We start from the raw sequence: 23,098 nt of genomic DNA, 5'->3' as shown, positions 1-23,098 counted from the left end.
TGCCTGGAACGATAACCGAACATATTGGGCATATTTTTCTCATTTAATACGCTTCACGTCCAGAACATCCTAAACTTTAAAGGTTACGCGAGCTCTGGCCTGCATGTCTACGTGTTGCGCAGCTCAAAAACATCGGCGCTCTGCCGCAGCGTAGGCTGTAACTACTTGCACACTTACTGTTACCCATAAACAGCCTTGTCCACGCGTATAAGAGCCGGTTAAAAAAAGATCCAGTATCTGTATAAAACTCACCAGCTGTATAAAATGAGCGTTATTGCAGTTTACTTTCCAAACTCGAATATCCATCCATACATTATCTATAGCCGCTCATTCCTGGTCAGGGAGGTGGAAGGCAGAAAGTTCTGGAGCCTACCCCAGCATGCTTTGGGTGAGAATGCCACCCACACACCCAACACAAAATGTGTTTAACAGACATAAGGGGCTCAAGGTTGTGAACTAATCAATGAATGAATTGTGCTCTGCGAATACAGACGTTTATTCAGTTTTACTTCGCATAGTCAGTTTGCATTTGTCTTCATGCCATTTCCTCTGGCCCTGGGATCTCCAGTTCAGATCCCGGAGGGCCGCTGTATCTGCCGGTTTTTCATGTGTTCCTGCACCAGAGTGCTTGCTTTCGAAGTTTCCTCGCACCTCGTTTCCAAGGCCTGAATTAGATGCCGATCGAGAGGAAATCGCAAAAACCACCATGTCTCACCCCGTGACTCAGTACGCGCTTCGACCCCGACTTACAAGTGCGATAATTCACACGTTTACATGTTCCTCCGGTCCGTCACGGCCGTTAGCAGTGTAACCGCCTGGCATAAGACGTGTCAGGACCAGCGGGCGCGGCTGGGGGGGGGGGGGGGGGAGGGTGTGGGGCGCGGGGGCTGTGAAGGACAGTTGAAGGGCGGCGGAAACGGCGGCCCCCGGTTAATGAGTGAAGGATTGGGCGCAGGCGAGCGTAGCTCCTACCTGGCCGTTCCCGCCCGCCCGCTCCGCCTCACCTGAGTAGCAGGACCGCCGCGCGGACGCTCCGGAGCGGAAAGGGGACCGGCACAGCGGCCGAGCCGGCGAGACCGCGAAACCAGCCCCACCCCTCATACCGCCGCCGGGTACGGAGCCGGACCTCCGGAAATACGCTGCCCTGGGCAACGCTGAAAACCAACGTCCCGCCCCAGGACCCGTTTACTGAGGAGCGCTGCAAAACGCAAAGGGACTGTTTAGAGTGAACTTCCCATTCCACAGACAGAACATCCGGCCTACTGCATGAGCCCCAGGGTGGTTTGACCTTAACATACCTATTTCTCACCAGTGAGCAGAGGCTGGTGGCCTGCAGCTGAAATATTAGCACCTGCATTGAAGGAACCGTAAATGAGCTGGTAGTTACTCGGACAGAGGGCACTGAACTCTTTTTTAACAGCGTGAATGAGGGGAGGAGGAGGAGGAGGAGGAAGTGGAGGGAGTTTGCGTGCTCACCATCCCCGGTAACTTCTCACACTGAGACAAGCTGCTCCAGTAACAAAGATGCTTTTATTCCTGCTACCGCTGCTGCACACACACTGTTCTCATTTTGCTGTCCTGGTCCAAACGCTCACACACACACACACACACACACACACACGCACACGCACACAGTCCTCCCTGTCCTCGCTATCCTGGTCCAGTCCCAAGCCCTGACCTCACACTGCCTGGCAGCTCCCACACTGCCCAAAGCCAGCAAGAGCCCAGAGCCCCTCCCCCCCTTTTTCTGTCACGGTGCTCGGCTGTTTCCCAGCCCCACCCCTTTAATTTGGCGTCTCGCTCAGAGCTCCTCCCCTCTGGCTGTGCCTCATCCACAAGCCCCGCCCCCTTGCTGTCATCTGTCCCAAGCTCCGGCCTGTCAGTCACCCCCATCACCTGCCTGGCGAGCCTCGCCGAGAGGTGGGGCCGTCACATCCTCCTCCCCGGCAGCGCGAGGCTGGAGGGGCCGCTGACCCATCTGGCAGACCCGCGACTGCAGCCTGAACAAACACAGGAAGTGCGGCTTACGGGACAGGAAACAGACGCCGGTGCTTCCTGTCCCAGCGCGCGAGACGGTCGCCGACGCGACGAGCGCACGTGAGCAGCGGAACAGGCGCATCCCCCGAGCGCCGCTCCGCCGAGAACCGCGGAGCATCATGGGAAAGGAGTGTGACTGTGTGCGTTTGTGCGAGCTCATGCATCGCATGCGCATGGCGGATGTGCGCCCGGGACGAATCCTGGATGCGCAGCGTTCGCAACCTTGCACTGAGCGTGGTCCTTACAGTGAGAGTGTGTGTGCACGTGAGTGCGTGCTTTTGTCTATGTCCGTGTGTCTGTGTGTGTGAGTGTATGTTGTTGTGAAAATGTTGAGAGTATATTACTAATTGTAATAATATTTTGTGTGTGTGTTCACCTACTGGACTATTTTTTCTTCTCCTCCCAGTGCATTGTGTATTTCTGTCTTTAACTCTGTTCCGGTCAAGACAAAAGAGTACAGTTTCACATACACAACAGCAGCTTGTACAAAGGTGTGTTAATTTAGGTAACTTTGAAGTCCTATGTGGTGACTCAGTTGTACTTTATCTTACAATTAGAATCATGGTTCTGACTGTTAAAAGATTTATAATTGACATATGACTATTGCAGTATGCCATATACTTTACACTGCAGCCTCCGGCTAACTGGAGTTTGGTTTCCAATCAAATAAAAGTATAGCCGTGGGTAATCTTTGCTTTGATTTACCCAAATCTTTGCTTAGTTTTTTTTTTTTAACCAACAGCATTGCATGTATAAAGACAACTAGGAAGAAAACGAAAAAACAGTAGAGGGAAATTAAATAAGATTTTCTCGGAAACTATGCCATTAAAAGTTAAAAGCAAATGTTGACCAAAATAAAAATAAAAAAACCGGGACGATTCATGTGCCGAGGGAGAAAATGTATTTTCCGGGACAGTCGCTCAAAAAAAAAAAGTAGAATCCAGGTAAAACCGGGAAGGGTAGCAACCCTGAATCTGTTATCCGACCTTCCTGGCTTCTTGATTTTGTTGGTGGCATGGGTTCAGACGACATGCACTGAAATCAGGACTTTACTCCAGTGTCGGTACGCACCGTCCACTCTGAAAATGCACATTTTTGCAGCAAATGTAACAAATAAATTGCTCTGCATGTAGTGTAAGATTTGGAAAACGATCGGATTGGTAACGTCGTTGCTGCCATACCATAATGCCTGAGAGAAAGCATACAGACGTCAGGAACCAAGTCGTTAGGAACAAACGGTGTGGTGAACCGTTTGTTTTATTGATGGTTATGTAAGTTATAGTCAGGTACTAATTTGCTCTCCGTTGTCTCTGCTCGACCTGCGATATCGAAGAGGAGATTAGGATGAACCAATCGCTGACTGACTTTTCACGCTGACTTGTCTCTCAAGTGTATGTTCAGCTGGCGCCCGGACAACAACTGAGATCACTGCACCTCTGGGAATACGGTGGAGAAACGAAACTTTATTTCATGTAATCCATTGTACTCCGGAAGGTGTGCTACTTTTCAGGTAGCTCAGTATTTAGTGTTAGTGGGGATTTTATAGTTGGGCACCATACGTGGTCCCACTGTTTATATATATATTTTTTTAATGTTAAATGATAAATTGGATTGTAGCCTATCCATTGGATGATTACAGCACGGCTATCAAGGACAGCTGGAAGTCATTGTAAGACACACCTTTCTTCCTTTTTATATGATTTTACGCACACCGATATCACCGAATCGTTGCTTTCTATCAAACTCTTACTTTGTGGAAGCGACATTAAATTGTAATAGCGTACCTTTTGAAGTTCACTTATCAAAAAGCCCATGCGTAAAGACGAGTAAGGCAGCAAAAAAAAAAAAAACCGGAGCGTGTATTGTCTGTTATAATACAATGTGTTAAATGGTGTATAAGGAGTATGAGCCACACAAGAAAAAGAAAACAGAACTTACAGTTCCTCCTGCTCTGCCACCCTCCTGTCCATCGACCCTCCCCCTCTCTCTCTCTCAGATACCCAGTGGCAGGTCGTGGCCACGTCTCAAAGCCATTCTTTGAACAGACGAGCTCTCCCCTGGATTTGGGTGCTTTTGCAAACCGGGAGTTAACCAGGTGCACCGCAAGAGTACTCGTCTGAAACTCCGGAACATTGATCTCAGTTTCTTTCGTTTGTCCAAAGCCACGGTCCTTTCCCAACACGTACGCCAAGAGGTAAGTTTCTCCGCGTTTCCTTTTAATAACGGTGGGTGAAAACAAATGGCATCGGTAGGTACTTCGCGAGCGTGGTTCCTAATTCGTGTTGGTGTTCGTTTGGAAAACAAACGTTTTCGTGCAGGCACTAGTAAGTAGACCGTTGTTTTCAGTTGTTGGCGTTTTCCCTATTTTGGTTAATTATGAATTTGGAGTTTATGTTGCGCTGATGTGTGTGGTTAAACTGAACAATGCGTGGCGACAGCGGGCCGTGTGCCATCTTCAGGTTCTGACCGTGAAGCAACACTGAACGGTTTTCTTTTCGTTTAACCATCAACATCGGGACGAAACACGGCATACCTACACATTTTAAGTGGAACAAGAGCTACGGTAAGATTAACTGTAGAGAGTAGAGAAAGTTTGTTTGCGGACCTCCGCCTTTGAGTTTAAGGTCGAAGCCTTAATTGCTGCTCACCTTTCCCCGTTCCTATCGGAGTAACATACACCCACAGAAGAAATAATAACCCAGACCATTATGCTCCTTGCACACCTGTCATTCATGATTATATCTAAATGTACAAATTGCATAACACAATTAACTGCCCTATATAACTCTACACCGTGCACATTACAATGTATACTGAACAATCTACAATTCGAATCGGAATGTAGAAATGATTTATTTAAAAAAAGTGCATTTCTGAAAATGAGATTAAACCAAGGGGGTTTACCTCTGTGTTATTACAGGTTACTAATTGTTGTATTTAACTTATGTGAATGTATTATTATTATTATTATTATTATTATTATTATTATTATTAGAAGGTGTTGTTGGATCAATATTAATTAATTTCGAGAGGCCTGGAAGAGAGAGGAAGTTTGGTCTGTGATACGTCACCGCATTCCAAATGGACAGGACAAAAAGTTATTCAGCCGCTGCTTTGAATCTGCGGGTATGGTCATTCACTCATTCACCGACTCCGTTTAACCGCCCCCCCCCCCCCCCCCCCCCCCCCCGACTTACGTAACGCGTCGCGCTCTGTGAGTTATGAGTGCGCGCTCCAGCCTTTAAAATGATTCCCATATACAGACCTTAGACTCCATGACTGTAAATAGTAGCCATAATAGCCGTAAAGCAAGTCCAGACCAAGTAGAATGTTGACTTAAATGTTTCAGACGCATCGATGATTATACGTTGGAACACATGACCTAATCAATACAGAATTTCCAAATCAAGACCTTCGGTAATTATTTGCGTGGGCGCTGAAATCAGACATTACCGGCAGAACTGCCCGCACGGAAACTTGCTCTCACCTTCATGTATACCTCTGGGTGGGCGTGGCATTTTTTTCTGTTTACATCTGGGGCACCGGAGACTTGAAAAGTACCTTTAAACGTCTGACTGTCCCAAACCCGCGCGCGACCTGTTACCTGCGGTTAACTCACGAGCCACTATGGACCAAGTGGAAGATTTTACGCTTGTGCATATCGCATGTATACGCACGCGCTACTGTACTCATTGAAATGAATAGCGCAATGTACGCATAGTCATGCCGAGGAGTCATGCCCTGACATAATCACGATCATACAATCGTGCCCTTCCATGCAGTCTCAAAGTAAACATTTCCTACTGCATATTTGTGACCCTAATAACAAAGTGTTTAGGGGCAGAGGGAGGGGCTGGTCCCCTCTGAGGTGACAAGAATGCCCCTGAGGTTAGGTGAACCAGTGTAAACTCAGCCATGGTCAGGGTGTATTTGGCCAAATCACCCCCCTAATCACCAGTCTTCCTCGACCATTGGCTGACTTTCTAATAACCCACCCCCGCCAAACCAGAACACGCCTCCTCCGGATGATTTGGGAAATGGACAGTTTGCTCCTGTTGTTTATATGGCTACACTTACCATTCAGATGGAGGCTTGGATGTACACAGCGATGGAGGCTGTGTGTTTAATTTAAACGGTTGTGCTCTGGGGGGTGGGATGACCGTTGGTCAGTGAGTCAGCTGTTCAGAAATTTGCCCTGTAGGGCGACAGCACCAGGAAACACCCGGCCAGTGTTCCTCTCGCAGAGTAACCACACACTATCACGCTTACCCACTTGCGCGCGCACACACACACACACACACACACACGCATGCACGCATACTCTCACTCACTCACACACACACTCTCTCTCTCTCTAACACACACACACACACAAACACACACTTCTGTTAATCATTTTCACCAGACCAGCAACAGTAAATACTTATGAATTAAACTCCCTGTACGACAGTGAGGACAGAATGTTTTATAACAGATTTGAACAGTAATGGAAACCATATTCGTTTCCTTTATGTATACAGTATGGTATAGATTATACTGTCAGCCAAAATCCAGACCCATTTTCTTTGAGGGGGTGTGCCCCAGAGTACATGTGTATGTGTGTGTGTGTGTGTGTGTGTGTGTGTGTCTTAATGTATGTGTGAGTGCGTGCACATATTTGTGTGTGTGTGTGCGTGCACGTGTGTGTGTGTGTGTGTGCATGTATATCTGTGTGTGTGTATGCGTGTATGTGTGTACGTGTGTGCGTGCATATGTGTGTGTGTATGCGTGTGTGTGTGTGTGTGCGTATATGTGTGTGTGCGTGCGCGTATATCTGCGTGAGTGCATGCACATATTTGTGTGTGTGTGCGTGCACATATGTGTATGTGTGTGTGTGTGCACATATGTGTGCGTGTATGTGTGTGTGTATATGTGTATATGTGTGTGTGTGTGTGTGTGTGTGTGCGTATATGTGTGTGCGTGTGTGTATATGTGTGTGTGTGTGCGTGCGTAGATGTGTGTGCGTGTGTGTATATGTGTGTGTGTGTGTGTGTGTGTCTCAAGTTGTGAGCTCTGTATAAGGGTGCCGTAGCTCACGCAGTTTGCTGGGGCCCCGGGGGTATGGGTATGGGTGGCGGTGGGGGTGGGCCAGGTGGTGTTTGGGCCTGTTCCATTACCTCTGCGGGCCCCACGGTGTCATGTTTCAGGAGCGTTGCGGGAACATTGCTGGAATGTTCCGAAAGGGCCTTCAGCCTTTTCTCTTCCTTTTTCCCATTGTGTGGGAAATAGAGACACGATCTGCAGCTCATTCTATACTCGCTGTGTCATTGTACCCATTTTAATCCTCCTGCTGCACTCCTCTCTCTCTCTCTTCTCTCTCTCTCTCTCTCTCTCTCTATGCACACATACACATACATTCAAAAATATAATTTTGTTTTTATTGAATGCCCCTTGTAGTGTAGGTTTCAGCATAGTAGAATATAACGGCTCTTGAGATTAAGACCAGAGACTTACATCCCCTATGGGACAAATATGAATTGCTGGGTCTTAGGGGGTTAATTTAGGGGGGTACATGTATCCCACACACGCACGCACGCACGCACACATTTGTCCCGTAGGGGCTGTAAATGATATTTTTGAAAACATTTTCATGGCAACATGTTTTGTCATCCAGGACACTTGCATTATGTCAAAAAAAATTATTTTCTTTTCTGCCGGGTCTCAGGAGGGTAATGCACAGGAAAATAAATCAACAGAAAAATAATTTTAGAAATGATCCCTCAGCTTAGGGCCTACTGAGGTATTTTGTGCCGGAGTTGGGGAAGTAGGGCCTAACAGTATTCACATTGAAATCGTGAATAAGAAACACACTTTTCCTTTATTTTGTGCAATAAATGAGGAAGTGCACGTCTGTCCGCACCCTCCTGTCTTTCAGTGAGCACATACTCATTCGTCCTTTTGGTAACCTTTATTTTTATTTTTTTGTCTGTGTCTTATTCTTTTTCAGCATTGTGTGCCCAGAGCCGGTAGTGGCTGAGGATCTGTCTCTGCTTCGCGACGGACAGTAGAGGTACTCCGCTTGTGTACAGTCTGTTTGTTTTGTGTTATGGCTGCATCATTCTGAGATGACAGATAAGATGTTCTGATTGGTTTCATAATTTGGTTTCTCTGAGATTAATTGTAATTACAAAGAGCTTAATTGTTTTTTTTTTTTCCCCCAGAGGGAACTTGCTGGGGGCGACATAGCTCAGGAGGTAAGAGCAGTTGTCTGGCAGTCAGAGGGTTGTCGGTTCGATCCCCCGCCCTGGGCGTGTCGAAGTGTCTCTGAGCAAGACACCTAACCCCTAATTGCTCCCAATGAGCTGTTTGGTATCTTGCATGGCAGCCTTTCACCATTGGTGTGTGTGTGTGTGTGTGTGAATGTGAATGGGTGAATGAGAGGCATCAATTGTATAAAAACGCTATATAAATGCAGTCCCTTTACCATTTGCTGGTATGAAGATGGCGTGTGCTCTGTCTTAGTGGTGTTAATGAGTTAGTCAGCATCTGTGCCAGAGGACTCTTCTCATGACTTGGCTCGCGGGCGTCCCACGCGCTTAACTGCAGTGCGCTCTGGGGAGTCTGTCTCGCTATCTGTCAGTGCAATTCAGTTTTTCCATTCAAAATGCATTACTGGCATGAAACGCAATCCGCTGTGTCCCCCCCCCCCCCCCCCCCCCCCCCCCCCCCCCTTGTGCATTGCGCACACCTTGGGTTTGGTTATTCGCCAACCCCAAAGAACACCTTTATTTATTTATTTAGAGCCTTATGGGGACCGAGGCCCATTAAGTTTAACATTCTCTCTGGGTGAGGGGTTGCGTTCGAGAGGGCAGTGTGTGTGTGTGTGTGTGTGTGCGCGCTTGTGTGTGCGTGTGTGTGTGTGTGTGTGCGCACGTATATCTCTTGCTCTCAACTCACATGTAAGCACACACTCTGCCACACACACACACACACACACACACACACGAACACATACACACTGATATATGAGGCTCTTAAGATTAGTTTATGTCCTGGCTTCGACTGTATATATGTGGACTGCTTTTCACTGTCTGTATTCGGTGTTAACCCTTTCAGGACCTGAAATATAGGACCAGAACACACAATGAACCCAAATCTTTTCAGTTTTACATAGAATGGCTGGTGCCTCACACCACATTTTCAAGAAGAGTGGGCTTTGTTCACTGCAGCTTGGCCCTCATCCATGTTTTTACTGTATGGAATTATTGTTCCCCCCGAAAGTACAAAATGTTCCAGTGGGTTAATGCAGATCATAGCTTGCTGAAACCTTATTAGATTTGGCAAAAAACCTAGCAGCAACTACTCATGATTTAATTGTTCACCTCATTTAAAGCATTTGAAAACCAAGTATGCACTTTGACCGGGGTGAAAGGGAGCTCTCTTGAATAAAATGGCTGCTGATTCTGATATTGTCATATAACAGACACACTACAGTGTTAAATATGAATAAATGGTAGACCTGGGTCAAATACATATTTGTTTTGGATGCAAATACTTTTCTGTGCTCTATTGATCTTGCCTGGTGTAATTGAGCCTGCCAGTATGACCAGAAGGCGGGGTTTGCACTTTTTGAGCATATTTCATTGGTTTCAATACACCAGACAAGATCAGTAAAGTGTAGAAAAGTATTTGAATCCAAAACAAATACATATTTGACCCCGATCTGACATCCATGGCATCCAGTATAAGAGTTAGCTCATAATTTACTTGAATTATGAATAAAGACTTTGTGTGTATTTATATAGATTCCGTAATTATACATATGGTAATTCATATAACTGACATAAATGCAGTATATTTTCAAATACACAAAAAGGATTCCTTAATATATTTTCAGTTGTGCATTTGTTCATGGGTCTACAAGACATGTTTAGTGTGCTGTTTTCCAGTCCTTGGGGCTTGACGGAAAAAAAGCAAAACAAAATGGAAATGCTTCTCAATTTAACGTTCTGTTCCGAAACAATATTTTTAAAGTTTAGGACCAGGGCTCGCGAAGAACAAGTACCTCTTTGTTTTGTTGATGCAATGCCATCTGGTGGTAAAGGTTAGTATGACAGGCGCTGAGTTGCTGGTATTTTAAAAGCTGTCGAACATAGAGGTCATTCATACAGCAACATTTCTCCCGCAACTCTCCCTCTGATTTTCAATATGGGCCATTTTAGAAATGCCAAACAGGCAGAGTAGTGGTGCAGAAAAGACGGAAAAATTATCCAAAAAACAAAGAAAAAAAAGTGAAAAACTGGATCTGAACTTATTGCAGCATGCACAAATTTGGTGAGCGTTGTGTATCGATGCCATTGTATGCATGCATGTGCGTGCATCTGTAAATGTATGTGACGGAATGTGTTGTCATGGCGACGTTCCGCTCTCCTCCGTTTCCCAGCATGCCCCGCTGCAGGTTGACGGCCCCGGCCCTGGTGACGCTGGTGCTGCTGCAGGGCGTCACCGTGGTGCTCCTCTTTGGCTGGTACGGGCGCCTGCTCCCGTCGGCCAAGCCGCCGCCCGCCGAGGGCAAGGTGCACGTGCTGCTCCTGTCGTCGTGGCGCTCGGGCTCCTCCTTCCTGGGCCAGGTGTTCAGCCAGCACCCGGACGTCTTCTACCTGATGGAGCCGGGCTGGCACGTGTGGACCACGCTGCGGCAGCCCGGCGCCTGGGCGCTGCGCATGGCGGTGCGCGACCTGGTGCGCAGCGTCTTCCAGTGCGACCTGTCGGTGCTGGAGTCCTACACGCCGGCGCAGCGCAACGTGTCGCACCTGTTCATGTGGAGCCACAGCCGCGCCCTCTGCTCGCCGCCCGCCTGCCCGCTCACGCCGCGCGACGCCTTCAGCAACGAGACGGAGTGCAAGCGGCGCTGCGACGCGCGCGGCCTGGGCGGGGCCGAGCGCGCCTGCCGCAGCTACTCGCACGTGGTGCTGAAGGAGGTGCGCTTCTTCGACCTGGAGCCCCTCTACCCGCTGCTGCGCGACCCGGCGCTGGACGTGCGCGTGGTGCACCTGGTGCGGGACCCGCGGGCGGTGGCGCGCTCCCGCGACCAGTCGGCCAAGGCGCTGACGCGGGACAACGCGCTGGTGCTGGAGCGCGGCGACGCGGCGCTGGCCGACCCGCAGTACCGCGTGCTGCAGGAGGTGTGCCGGAGCCACGTGCGCATCCACGAGACGGCGGCGCTCAAGCCGCCCGACTTCCTGCGCGGCCGCTACCGGCTGGTGCGCTACGAGGACGTGGTGCGCGACCCGCTGGCCGAGATCCGCGCCGTCTACGACTTCGCCGGGCTGCGCATGAGCGAGCGCCTGCGCGACTGGATCTACCGCGTGACGCACGGCAAGGGCAAGGGCACGCGCAAGGAGGCCTTCCAGATCACCGAGCGCAACGCCGCCGACGTGTCGCAGGCCTGGCGCTCCGCCCTGCCCCACGCCAAGGTGCGGCGCATCCAGGAGCTCTGCCGCGGCGCCATGGACGTCCTGGGCTACCGGCCCGTGGAGAGCGAGGAGGAGCAGAGGCAGCTGGACCTGGACCTGCTGCTGCCCCGGCAGGGCTACCGCTTCAGCTGGCTCCCACCCAAAACCGGCCCCCCGCCCCCGCCCCCCGGGGAGTGAAAGGGTTGGGGGGGGGGGATTGGGTGGGGGTGGGGGTGGGGAGAGGGGGTTGTGTGAGTGGGGGGAGAGAGAGGGGGTGACGGGGTATTTTGCCGAACTTGAATTTTCGTTCTTTCTGTGGCGTCCGTGAAGAACGCTGCGTGCCACCTGCATGCGGTCTGACTCGATCTGTGTGTGTGTGTGTGTGTGTGGTTGTGTGTGTGTGTGTGTGTGTGTCTGTGTGTGGTTGTGTGACACCCTACGGTAGAATGTCTCCTGCCCTTTGTGATCCTCCTGGGTGCTGCTGGTAGGATGTGGGGCCCCCTGGTGGAGAAGGCGTGAGTAGCAAACTGCAGTGCAGCCTACTCTGCACTGGTGTCACGTCCAATGAGTTTCCAAGGCAACCAAATACTCTATCAACGGGACACAGTGTATCTGTGATGTCATACCTGTCTCTGGGGGGGGGGGGGGGGGGGGGGGGTCAGGGGCGAAGGGGCGTGGCAGTAATAAAACATTTAATCATTAGGATGAGAGTGGGTGATGACTAGAGGGATTTGATCATTAGGAAGGAGGCGTGTCCGGCCTCGTTTACAGGGACACGGGGGAGGTTAAGAGTGGGGGGGGGAGGGGGGGTCCTGCGGTGGATTTGTGTCCTGGTCTATTTATAGAGGGTGTAGAGTGAGGGGAAGTGGGCGGGGCTGGTGCTGGGTTAATTTCACAACAGCTCTATATGTCACTGTGGAACCTCTGGACACACCCACTCCCCACCTCTTCTGCCCCGCCCCCTAAAAACTTACCATCAAAGCAATTGGTCTTTCACTGATCCCCTCCCCCTCCTCTCTGACACGCCCTGAGCTCACAGCCCTGAGTAAATACATGTATGTGCGTGTGTGTGTGTTTGTGTGCATGTGTTGTAATTACATGTGTCAATGTGGTTACACTGTCTTCCCATATTGACAGTGATACCAATATGGAAAGTGATTTGAAGGAATTGAAGTCAATGGTATTTATGGGTAATGAAGGGTCTACCATGGTGGATGCTGGGATTTGTGGATAAGCCACAAACCGGCGATGTTTTGGCGATGAGGTACTGTAGGCGACCCCTCTTCTGGGGTCAGCTGCATTTTGTCATTTCAAGACCGTCAGGTCCAAACAAGTCAACCAAAACTTTTGTCACCAGTCATTTACTGGTTGTTGTGAAAAAAAAAAAAAAAAAAAAAAAAAAAGAACCATGACGAACAAATATTTCCATTTTCTTTACCACAGTCCTTTTTGAAAAATACACACCTTGACTGAAATATTGTACAATTTTTTGGAAGGAACGATGTGTGAAGTTAACTTAAGGCAGCCAAGTGAGCGAGATGTGCGTTTCGTGAATGTATAGACTGAAGAAGGCTTTGTACGAGAACACGTGTTGGCACAGGCTGACCCGTTTTCGCGCTGGTAATGCTTCCCTCGTGTTTTCTCCATAAGTTCCACCCGCTGTTACATTCCAGTCAGAAAGGGGTCCATGTGGGAGACGTTAAGGGCCCAGGACGGGGTCCTGCATGGGGGTGGGGTGGGGTGGGGGTGGAACGCTCTCCATTTTCGGGGTTCCAGCTGTTGTTGTGTGTGTGTCAGCGCGTGTCGGGCAAGGGGGAACGGCACGTGCGACCTGCGCGGCCCGAGCCGCGTGCGAGCGCGTGAGCCTCCTCGACAGGAAGTGACCTCGCCCCCCCCCCCCGGAGAGCCGGGACGAAAGGCTTTCCGCGACGAGGGCGAAAGGCGGCAGCTCGGCGAGCCCGATTGGACGTTGGCCCCTCGCGCCCACGCCGAGGGCCTCTCTCCTGATAACGGCGGGAGACGCGCTCCCGTCGCGCCCCTCACGCTGCACAGGCTACGCGCTGCACGTGCTCGGCACCTGGCTCTCCTCTTCAGCGCGCCAGCGCCTCGGTGCTGCAGCGATCCCTCTCAAACTGACAGAAACCTGTTCCTCCTTTAAGCTGCCGAGGCAGTGTTGCGTGGAGGAGGCTTAACTATTCTGACTGGTTATGCGTGTAGAATGTAATATTCACCGGAGTGTGCTATTTATTGTTTGGAGATTCGTGTATGCTGTATGAAGCGCTTTTCCTTTTTTCAGTTTTACCGTTCTTCCCCTTTAAATGCCGGTCTGCCAGGCGCCGCTTTCTCTAAATGCCAGTCTGCCCAACACGGCTTTCTCTGAATGCCAGTCTGCCAGGCGCTGCTTTCTATAAATGCCAGTCTGCCAGGCGCTGCTTTCTCTAAATGCCAGTCTGCCAGGCATTGCTTTCTCTAAATGCCAGTCTGCCAGGCGCTGCTTTCTCTAAATGCCAGTCTGCCTAGTGCTGCTTCCTTTAAATGCCAGTCTACCCAGTTCTGCTTTCTCTAAATACCAGTCTGCCTAGTGCTGCTTCCTTTAAATGCCAGTCTACCCAGTTCTGCTTTCTCTAAATACCAGTCTGCCTAGTGCTGCTTCCTTTAAATGCCAGTCTACCCAGTACTGCTTTCTCTAAATGCCAGTCTGCCTAGTGCTGGTACTGGTTCTCCAGGTATTATTTGCATGTCACATTTTACTGTTCTGTAGCCGTAAGGACGTACAGCTTCTTAGTCACTGTGAATATCCATGCTGGAATCATTAGCCATGTGTCGTTTTGCACGTGTAATTTACTACCAAGCAGCAGATTTGACTGCAAGTTGGACTCTTGATGCACCGGTTTGAGCTGGTTTAACACCACGACTCATCTATAGTCACGTGACCAAGTCTGCCTGTCTGCCAGCTCTAGTAACACACAGCTTGATGTCAAATAATAATAATCTCCAGAGATTCCAGCATCAAAAATGGTACACAACGTTTTATGTATAATTTTACACTTTTTTTGTTTTGATTGGGATTACGTTGCAATAAATGTCTTGATTTACCAGTTTTTCTGTGCACTTATTTTCTACGCAGATTGTGAATGAACGAATACACAAATGAACACAACACAAGTTAATGAAGGAACAAACAAACAGGTTAACATTACGCTGCATGCTCATTATGTTTTGACCCTCTCCTCTTCTGGCTGTCACCCACCTCGAGGTTGTGAACATGAACAGCGCTGAGTCCGAATATTCAGTTGTTCAAACATTTGCCTGTTTGACAGATGGATTATTGAGAACTAACAATCTGAATCTTTCTTAGTGACATAAAATGAAGACAAATCTATATTTATTTCTTATCATGAACACTCATGAATGAGGGCCAATTAGCCATTTATAATATATTTCATGATTAAGAGATAATAGATAATGTTATTTTTTGCCTGAAAGCATGAAAAACAACAGAGGCATTATATAAACTGAAAGAAAGTGAGGACTGGCTTGTTAAAATATTATTCTCAACTGGCCATAGAATTTTAAAATGTCAGATTCATTCAAATGCATCCCGTCAAATCCTAACCCACTTTTGCATTCTGATGTCCAAACACTTTTGCACAGGTACGTATGCATACACACAACTTGTACACATGCACAATTACACATTCAAGCACAAATACAGGTGTGTGCGTGCACACACACACGCACGCACGCACGCACACAAATTGCACAAACACCTCATATTTTGACCTGCTCCTGATTGGCTCCTAACAGCATATTTATGCCTTCAGTCTCAGACTCACCTCAGTGCCATCATTACCAAAACTTATGGGTTGCCTGGCAACTCTTTCTATTAATACATTGAGTTTTTATGTGTGGATCCTCGCTACGTCGCGTATGGGCTGATACTCTCACCACTGCTCCACACTGGCTGCTGCTCCACACTGGTCACTGCTCTAGATGACGCCTCTCTACGTGAAGACAGGGTAGTCAGTGTTGTTTGACCTGTGAGATGTGAGACTTCAACAGCTGACCCAGAGACAACTTGACTGGGAATGAAAAGTGGGACACTACTAGCAGACTGCGGGATGGTGAGCCAAACAGAAAGGAAAGCAGGAAACGGGGGGAGGAGGAGGCACTGGTCTTATCAGAACTGAAACTGTCATAAAATCTTTCACAATGAGCTTTTCCCCCTCTGGATGGTGTGCTCATTTCCTACCGTTTACAAAAGTCGAACGTGCGTCAAAAATGTAATTGTTTTATTAATGATATCCAGTGGGGGGCAGCACTTCTGCTACAAACAACACATTTTTAAGTATCTATGGTTTCACGCTTGCTTAGGCCGTTTGCTGCGGAACACCGCCCCCTTTCTAAGGATTTACAATTATTAAAACATAACGGAAGGGTTTTTCCCGACTTCAAAATATCAGGGATCCAGGAGAATTCTTGCAGAAGCGTGAGATGAAATGACAACGTCTACATTACAGGTAATTGCAGTCACTTTGCTGGCTATGTTCATCGTTAGCTGGCGTAAAACAATATCCAGTGATACTCTTGCTATTATGTTTATATAACTATATGTATGTTTACGATTTCACATGCTGTTGTAAAGAGCAATGTAGTAATCGATAATGCCTAAAAAGGGAGCAAGCTAGGCTACCTATCAACTTCGTCAGATAGCAAGCGAGCAATGCCTGCATCAGTTCTGTTGGTGAACTTCTGAGTCACAGTCATTAATTTAAAGTGATTAGGTCGCTTAATATTTAATTTATTCATGGTTAACGTTTGGTTATTAACTATCTATTTAGCTAGCTGTAGTTTGAAAGCTGTCGTTATTGATATCATGCTTTTCTACTGCACAGTTTATTTGCAATGATATTTAGCATAGATAGCTATGGTTTTTATGTTGAACTGTAGCCAAGGTCCTCAATGTCTAATTTCTCCCTTGGCTACGTTACATGGAAATTCAGTATCTTGTGTATTGCGAATCTCTACGTTTTCGGTGAAATGGTCAAAATAAGGTAACACGCTATTGGCTAGATATAAGTTTTTTACTGTTAAACTATTGTTTAAATCAATACAAATGTATGGCAGTTGGTCATTCAGAATTTTTCTGAATTATGAGCAGTCAAAAGTATTGCCTAATAAATAAATTACCAACAACGTCAGTTATGGGTTACAGTGCATATTTTCAGGAATTGACGCTTTTAGATTTTCTGTTTGAAATGTTTGAATCCCCACTCGTGGTAACGTTGATTGGGATGTGTGTGTATTTTTCACTCATGTAGAAAGCTATCGATCTCGTGACCAAAGCTACCGAAGAGGACAAGGCCAAGAACTATGAGGAGGCCCTGCGTCTGTACCAGCACGCGGTCGAGTACTTCTTACACGCCATTAAATGTAAGCATAGAGCGTTTCCTTTGTGCACACACGAATAAGCAACCGCCAGGCAATCCCTGATGGCCGCCGATGTGAGGTTGACAAATCACTGAAGGATTTTGTCCAACTGACAGAAGTGGAAACAAGTTCTGAGTTCATCATAATTCATATTCAATGTGAGATTTGGAGTACCAGCTATGAATCAGTTCTACTTTGAGGACCACATTTAAGTGGTAGTTATGTTTTGCACAACTGTCATTTTTGGATCCATGATTAACTTTGATCAGTACATTGAATATCCTCATTGTAACCTGCAAAAATACCAACACTACACATACACCCTGGACATCAAGTCCAGCAAAAGCAGTAATATCTGGTCAGTGTGTGTTCAGGACTCCTTCGGCTATGCTGTGAATGACCGGTGGACACTGATGTAGAGCTGTTGGGTCCGGACACAGAGAGCATCGAATGAAACGATGCTTTGTTCATGCATATCTGCTTGTGGGCCTGCAGATATGGGTTGAACTTGTTTGTAAAGTAAAGATGTTGGGGTGCACGCAGACGAGGCGCACAGCGATAAGTCCAAGGAGAGCATCCGGGGGAAGTGCGTGCAGTACCTGGACCGGGCCGAGAAGCTCAAGGACTACCTGAAGAGCAAAGAGAAGCAGCCGCACGGGAAGAAACCTGTGAAGGAGGCGCAAAACAATGACAAGTACGGCATAAACGCGTTACACAGTACATACTCACACTCTACTAGCTCAGTACATACTCACACTCTACTAGATCAGTACATACTCGCACACTACTAGATCAGTACATACTCGCACTCTACTAGCTCAGTACATACTCGCACACTACTAGCTCAGTACATACTCACACTCTACTAGCTCAGTACATACTTGCACACTACTAACTCAGTACATACTCACACTCTACTAGCTCAGTACATACTTGCACACTACTAACTCAGTACATACTCACACACTACTAGCTCAGTACATACTCGCACACTACTAGCTCAGAACATACTCGCACACTACTCACACTGCTCGCACACTACTTGCACACTGCTTGCTCACTGCTTGCACGCTACTCACACGCTGCTCACACACTACTCTGACCCATTTCACACACTATGAATGCCATACCTGCACACTACACACACTGCGCACACTATAAGCAAGCACACTATTTGCACTGTGCTAAGCACTCCATTGTATGTGCGTGTGAACCTGTGTGTGTGTTTGTGCATCTGCGTTTACATGTGCATTTGTGCATACGTGTTTTCCAGGAGTGACAGCGATAGTGAGGGTGAGAACCCAGAGAGGAAGAAGCTGCAGGAGCAGCTGATGGGTAAGCCTGATTGCAGCCTGTCTGTCAGACAGCCCAACACGTACACTGAATACTGCCTGCAGTGCCACTGGTAGATTACCCTTCAGGTCACCTGACCGTTGCTAGTCCAGGTGGTACAGGTAGCCTGACACCTGATCCTTGGTCTTGCTCAGGTGCCATTGTCATGGAGAAGCCCAACGTCAGGTGGAGCGATGTGGCCGGACTGGAAGGAGCCAAAGAGGCCCTGAAGGAGGCAGTCATCCTGCCCATCAAATTCCCACACCTTTTCACAGGTGAGCCCTGCCCACACAGCTCAAATTCCCACACCTTTTCACAGGTGAGCCCTGCCCACACAGCTCATATTCCCACACCTTTTCACAGGTGAGCCCTGCCCACACAGCTCAAATTCACATACGAGCCCCGGCCACCCACAGCCCATCAAATTCCCACACCTTTTCACAGGTGAGCCCTGCCCACACAGCTCAAATTCCCACACCTTTTCACAGGTGAGCCCCACTCTTACTGCTCAAATTCACATACGAGCCCCGGCCACCCACAGCCCATCAAATTCCCACACCTTTTCACAGGTGAGCCCCGCCCTCACAGCTCATATTCCCACACCTTTCACACGTAAGCCCCGCCCACACCACTCAAATTCACTCACCTGTTCATACGTACGCCCCGCCCACACCACTCAAATTCACTCACCTGTTCACATGTAAACCCCGCCCACACCACTCAAATTCGCACACCGTTTCACAGGTAAGCCCCGCCCACACAGCTCAAATTCACTCACCTGTTCACACGTAAGCCCCGCCCACACCACTCAAATTCCCACACCTTTTCACACGTAAGCCCCGCCCACACCACTCAAATTCCCACACCTTTTCACAGGTAAGCCCCGCCCACAACACTCAAATCCACACACCTTTCACAGGTGTTCCCCATCCACACAAAGTACAAAGAATTAGTTTTTTGTCTGTTTATTCATAAAACACATTCATGTTCCAATAAAAACAAGTCCTTGTTTATGATGTTTGCGTGTGTGTTTGTCTCAGGTAAGCGCACTCCGTGGCGGGGGATCCTGCTCTTTGGTCCTCCTGGAACAGGGAAGTCTTACCTGGCCAAGGCTGTCGCCACGGAGGCCAACAACTCCACCTTCTTCTCCGTCTCCTCCTCCGACCTCATGTCCAAGTGGCTGGGAGAGAGTGAGAAGTGAGTCTCCCCCTGTACCCGTTTCTCTCTCCTCCTCATCCCTCTCCCTCTATCCCTGTTTCTTTCTCCTCCTTATCCCTCTCCCTCTATCCTCTGCCACTCTTTTCTTTCCCTCTTGCCCTCTAACCATCCCTCTCCTCACCATCTGTCTCTCTCTGTCCCTTTCTCTTCCTCTTCTTACTCTCTCCCTTCTCCTCTGTCTCTCTCCCTCTCCTGACCCTTTCTCTGTCCTCTCCCCCTGTGTGTCTCAGGCTGGTGAGGAGCCTGTTTGAGCTGGCCCGGCAGCACAAGCCCTCCATAATCTTCATAGACGAGGTGGACTCGCTCTGCGGCTCCCGCAACGAGAACGAGAGCGAGGCCGCGCGCCGCATCAAGACCGAGTTCCTGGTGCAGATGCAGGGTGAGAGACTCCGCCCCCTCCCTCCCTCCCTCCCCTCACCAATCGGAACGCTCTGAACCGGGAGGCGTGGCCATTCACACTGCGATGCTTGCTTGATTGGCAGGTGTGGGCAACAACAACGACGGGATCCTCGTCCTCGGAGCCACCAACATCCCTTGGGTCCTGGACGCCGCCATCCGCAGGAGGTCAGGGGTCGTTCGGCCGGGTCAGAGGGCAGGGGGGGCGGGGCCACAGAACGGGCACACATTGAGGGCGGGTGGTGGTGGGTGGGGGAGGTAGCGGGCGGTGCCTGCTTCCTGACGGCGTCCCGCCGGCTCCAGGTTCGAGAAGCGGATCTACATCCCCCTGCCGGAGGAGCCGGCGCGGTCGCAGATGTTTCGGCTGCACCTGGGGAACACGCCGCACAGCCTGAGCGAGGGGGACCTGCGGGAGCTCGCCCACAAGACCGACGGCTACTCCGGCGCCGACATCAGCGTCATCGTACGGGACGCCCTGATGCAGCCCGTCAGGAAGGTGCAGTCTGCCACACACTTTAAAAAGGTAAAACACTCACAGCTAAAGTATACACTACAATATAAACACACACACTTTAAAAAGGTAAAACACTCACAGCTAAAGTATACACTACAATATAAACACACACACTTTAAAAAGGTAAAACACTCACAGCTAAAGTATACACTATACACTATAAACACACACTTTGAAAAGGTAAAACACACAGCTAATGTATACATGATACACTATAAACACTCACTAAAAAGGTAGAACACTCACAGCTAATATACAGTATACACTATGCACTATAAACACACACTTTAAAAAGGTAAAACACAGTTAATGTATACACTATAAACACTCACTTTAAAAAGGTAAAACACTAACACTGTACACTATACACTATAAACACACTACTATATACGGAGTAAACTGTAAAACTACCTACACATACTACACTACACACACACAGACTGTATGGTTTGTTTTGGCGTGAATAAGCCTGGTGTATCATGTGGGTGTTTGGCTGCAGACGCGGTTTAAGCTGTGTTCTGGCTGCAGGTCCGAGGGCCGTCACGCAGCGACAGCTCGGTGATGGTGGATGACCTCCTGACCCCCTGTTCCCCTGGCGACCCCGAAGCCATAGAGATGACCTGGATGGACGTGCCAAGCGACAAACTGATGGAGCCCATTGTGTGCATGGTGAGCAAACACGTACACGTACACATCCGAGTAGAAACTCTGCGTGATAGGCGTGTGTGTGTGTTTCAGTCTAACACACGTATGTGCGTGTGTTTCATTCTGACACATCTGTGTGCAGGCATGTGTGTTTCAGTCTAACACACGTATGTGCGTGTGTTTCATTCTGACACATCTGTGTGCAGGCATGTGTGTTTCAGTCTAACACGCGTCTGTGTGTGTGTTTCATTCTGACACATCTGTGTGCAGGCATGTGTGTTTCAGTCTAACACGCGTCTGTGTGTGTGTTTCATTCTGACACATCTGTGTGCAGGTGTGTGTGTTTCAGGCTAAAACACGTCTGTGTGCGTGTGTGTTTCAGTCTAACACACGTGTGTGTGCGTGTGTGTTTCAGCCTAACACACGTGTGTGTGCGTGTGTGTTTCAGTCTAACACACGTCTGTGTGCGTGTGTGTTTCAGTCTAACACACGTCTGTGTGCGTGTGTGTTTCAGTCTAACACACGTCTGTGTGCGTGTGTGTTTCAGTCTAACACACGTCTCTGTGCGTGTGTGTTTCAGTCTAACACACGTCTGTGTGCGTGTGTTTCAGTCTAACACACGTCTCTGTGCGTGTGTGTTTCAGTCTAACACACGTCTGTGTGCGTGTGTTTTTCAGTCTAACACACGTCTGTGTGCAGGCGTGTGTGTTTCAGTCTGACACACGTCTGTGTGCAGGCGTGTGTGTTTCAGTCTAACACACGTCTGTGTGCAGGCGTGTGTGTTTCAGTCTAACACACCTCTTTGCGTGTGTGTTTCAGTCGGACATGCTGCGCTCGCTGTCCACCACGCGCCCCACAGTGAACACAGAGGACCTGCTGAAGGTCAGGAAGTTCACCGAGGACTTTGGGCAGGAGGGCTGAGGGGGGCGGGGCCAGAGAGGTCCCGCCCCAAAGTGGGCCGTCCAATCCCGAGCCGGCAAGACTAAAGGAGGGTCCCGCCTTTCATGGTTTTCACCTGACCGCCACCTTCTCAAGGTTCACACGCTGACAGGCTCTCTTCACTCGTTTGTCCAGTAGGTAGCTTTTCATTTTTTTAATTTATTTTTGAGAATGATAGGAGTGTATAGTTTTGTGAGTGTGTGTGTGTGTGTGTGTGCGTGCGCGCGCATGTTGTGTGCACATATGTGGAAGTGCTCCTGGACCAGGAGTGTTCAGTTTGTCCCATTAATTCAGTTCATAATTCACACATGAAGCATTGCTGACCATTGATCAATCTGTCCGGGTCCTGTCCAGGATCAGACGAGCAGTATTACTTATTTATATTATTATTTATTATTTATTTGCTTTTAAAACAGGATCACTGCATGAAAGTTAAAGTGTGTAAGTCTGCACTCTACTAAAAACTGAGCTACTGAACTGACATCATAACCCGACTCTTCACAACCACATGGTAGAATTACTCCACATGAGTAAAGGCTTCTCAGTTAAAATATTTTTGAAATGACCTAAAACACCGTGATGGTACTTACCGGTCCCCAGTGATGGGATAGTGAGGCTTCGTGGAACCATGTAGGGGGTGGAGCTACTTCTCTGGCATCAGTAACTGGTAAAAACCAATCACGATTATTTTCCTTAGCAGAGACTCTTGATTGGTTCAGTCATAATGCATGATAGCTCCACCCACTTGAACAGGGACACAGCCAGAATGAGCTATAAATGTAAATATTGTCTGATGAAGCCTCAGTCTGCCATCACTAAGTGAGACATTATGTGGAGTAGCTCTGACAGGCAAACACGACTTCCGCTCTTTGTGCCATTCTACTGTCTCTAGTCTCATTTGCTCCAACACTCCTGTCTTGCTGTGTCTGTACAATGAAATTTAATGGTACCTTTCATCTGGAATGGTGTGATCTCCACGGAGACCGTTCTGCTGTCGCTATGGCGACCAGCGTAACCTGGCCTCATTAAAACTTGCTGAATTCTGAAACAAGCGAACAGTTCTTTATTTATGCTTGTCCGGCTGTTCCCACACAGATGTCAGACATTGAATAATTTTTTTAAAATTTTATTTTCTATTTGACACAATTTAACA

The 23,098-nt window shown here is 48.5% G+C and overlaps 2 protein-coding genes across 2 annotated transcripts; both read left to right on the top strand.

The window, feature by feature from the left end:
• The first annotated feature begins 4,092 nt into the window (after positions 1-4,092).
• Positions 4,093-11,692, top strand: chst6 (carbohydrate sulfotransferase 6). The gene is made up of 4 exons (XM_035395484.1): positions 4,093-4,231; positions 8,024-8,086; positions 8,238-8,270; positions 10,460-11,692. Exon 4 carries the CDS (start codon positions 10,461-10,463, stop codon positions 11,667-11,669), a length of 1,209 nt encoding a protein of 402 aa, XP_035251375.1. The 5' UTR covers positions 4,093-4,231; positions 8,024-8,086; positions 8,238-8,270; position 10,460; the 3' UTR covers positions 11,670-11,692.
• Positions 11,693-15,786: 4,094 nt separating this feature from the next.
• vps4a (vacuolar protein sorting 4 homolog A) lies at positions 15,787-22,996 on the top strand. Its single transcript, XM_035395483.1, has 11 exons — positions 15,787-15,991; positions 16,793-16,904; positions 17,445-17,595; positions 18,175-18,236; positions 18,389-18,508; positions 19,274-19,430; positions 19,682-19,830; positions 19,934-20,015; positions 20,151-20,370; positions 20,890-21,030; positions 21,826-22,996. Exons 1-11 carry the CDS (start codon positions 15,971-15,973, stop codon positions 21,925-21,927), a joined length of 1,317 nt encoding a protein of 438 aa, XP_035251374.1. The 5' UTR covers positions 15,787-15,970; the 3' UTR covers positions 21,928-22,996.
• The last annotated feature ends 102 nt before the right edge of the window (positions 22,997-23,098 follow it).

The sequence above is a fragment of the Anguilla anguilla genome, chromosome 16 (assembly GCF_013347855.1).
Source record: "Anguilla anguilla isolate fAngAng1 chromosome 16, fAngAng1.pri, whole genome shotgun sequence".
Lineage (NCBI taxonomy): Eukaryota > Metazoa > Chordata > Actinopteri > Anguilliformes > Anguillidae > Anguilla > Anguilla anguilla.
Note: the sequence above shows the minus strand (reverse complement) of the source record. Positions and strands in the feature narration are given on the sequence as shown.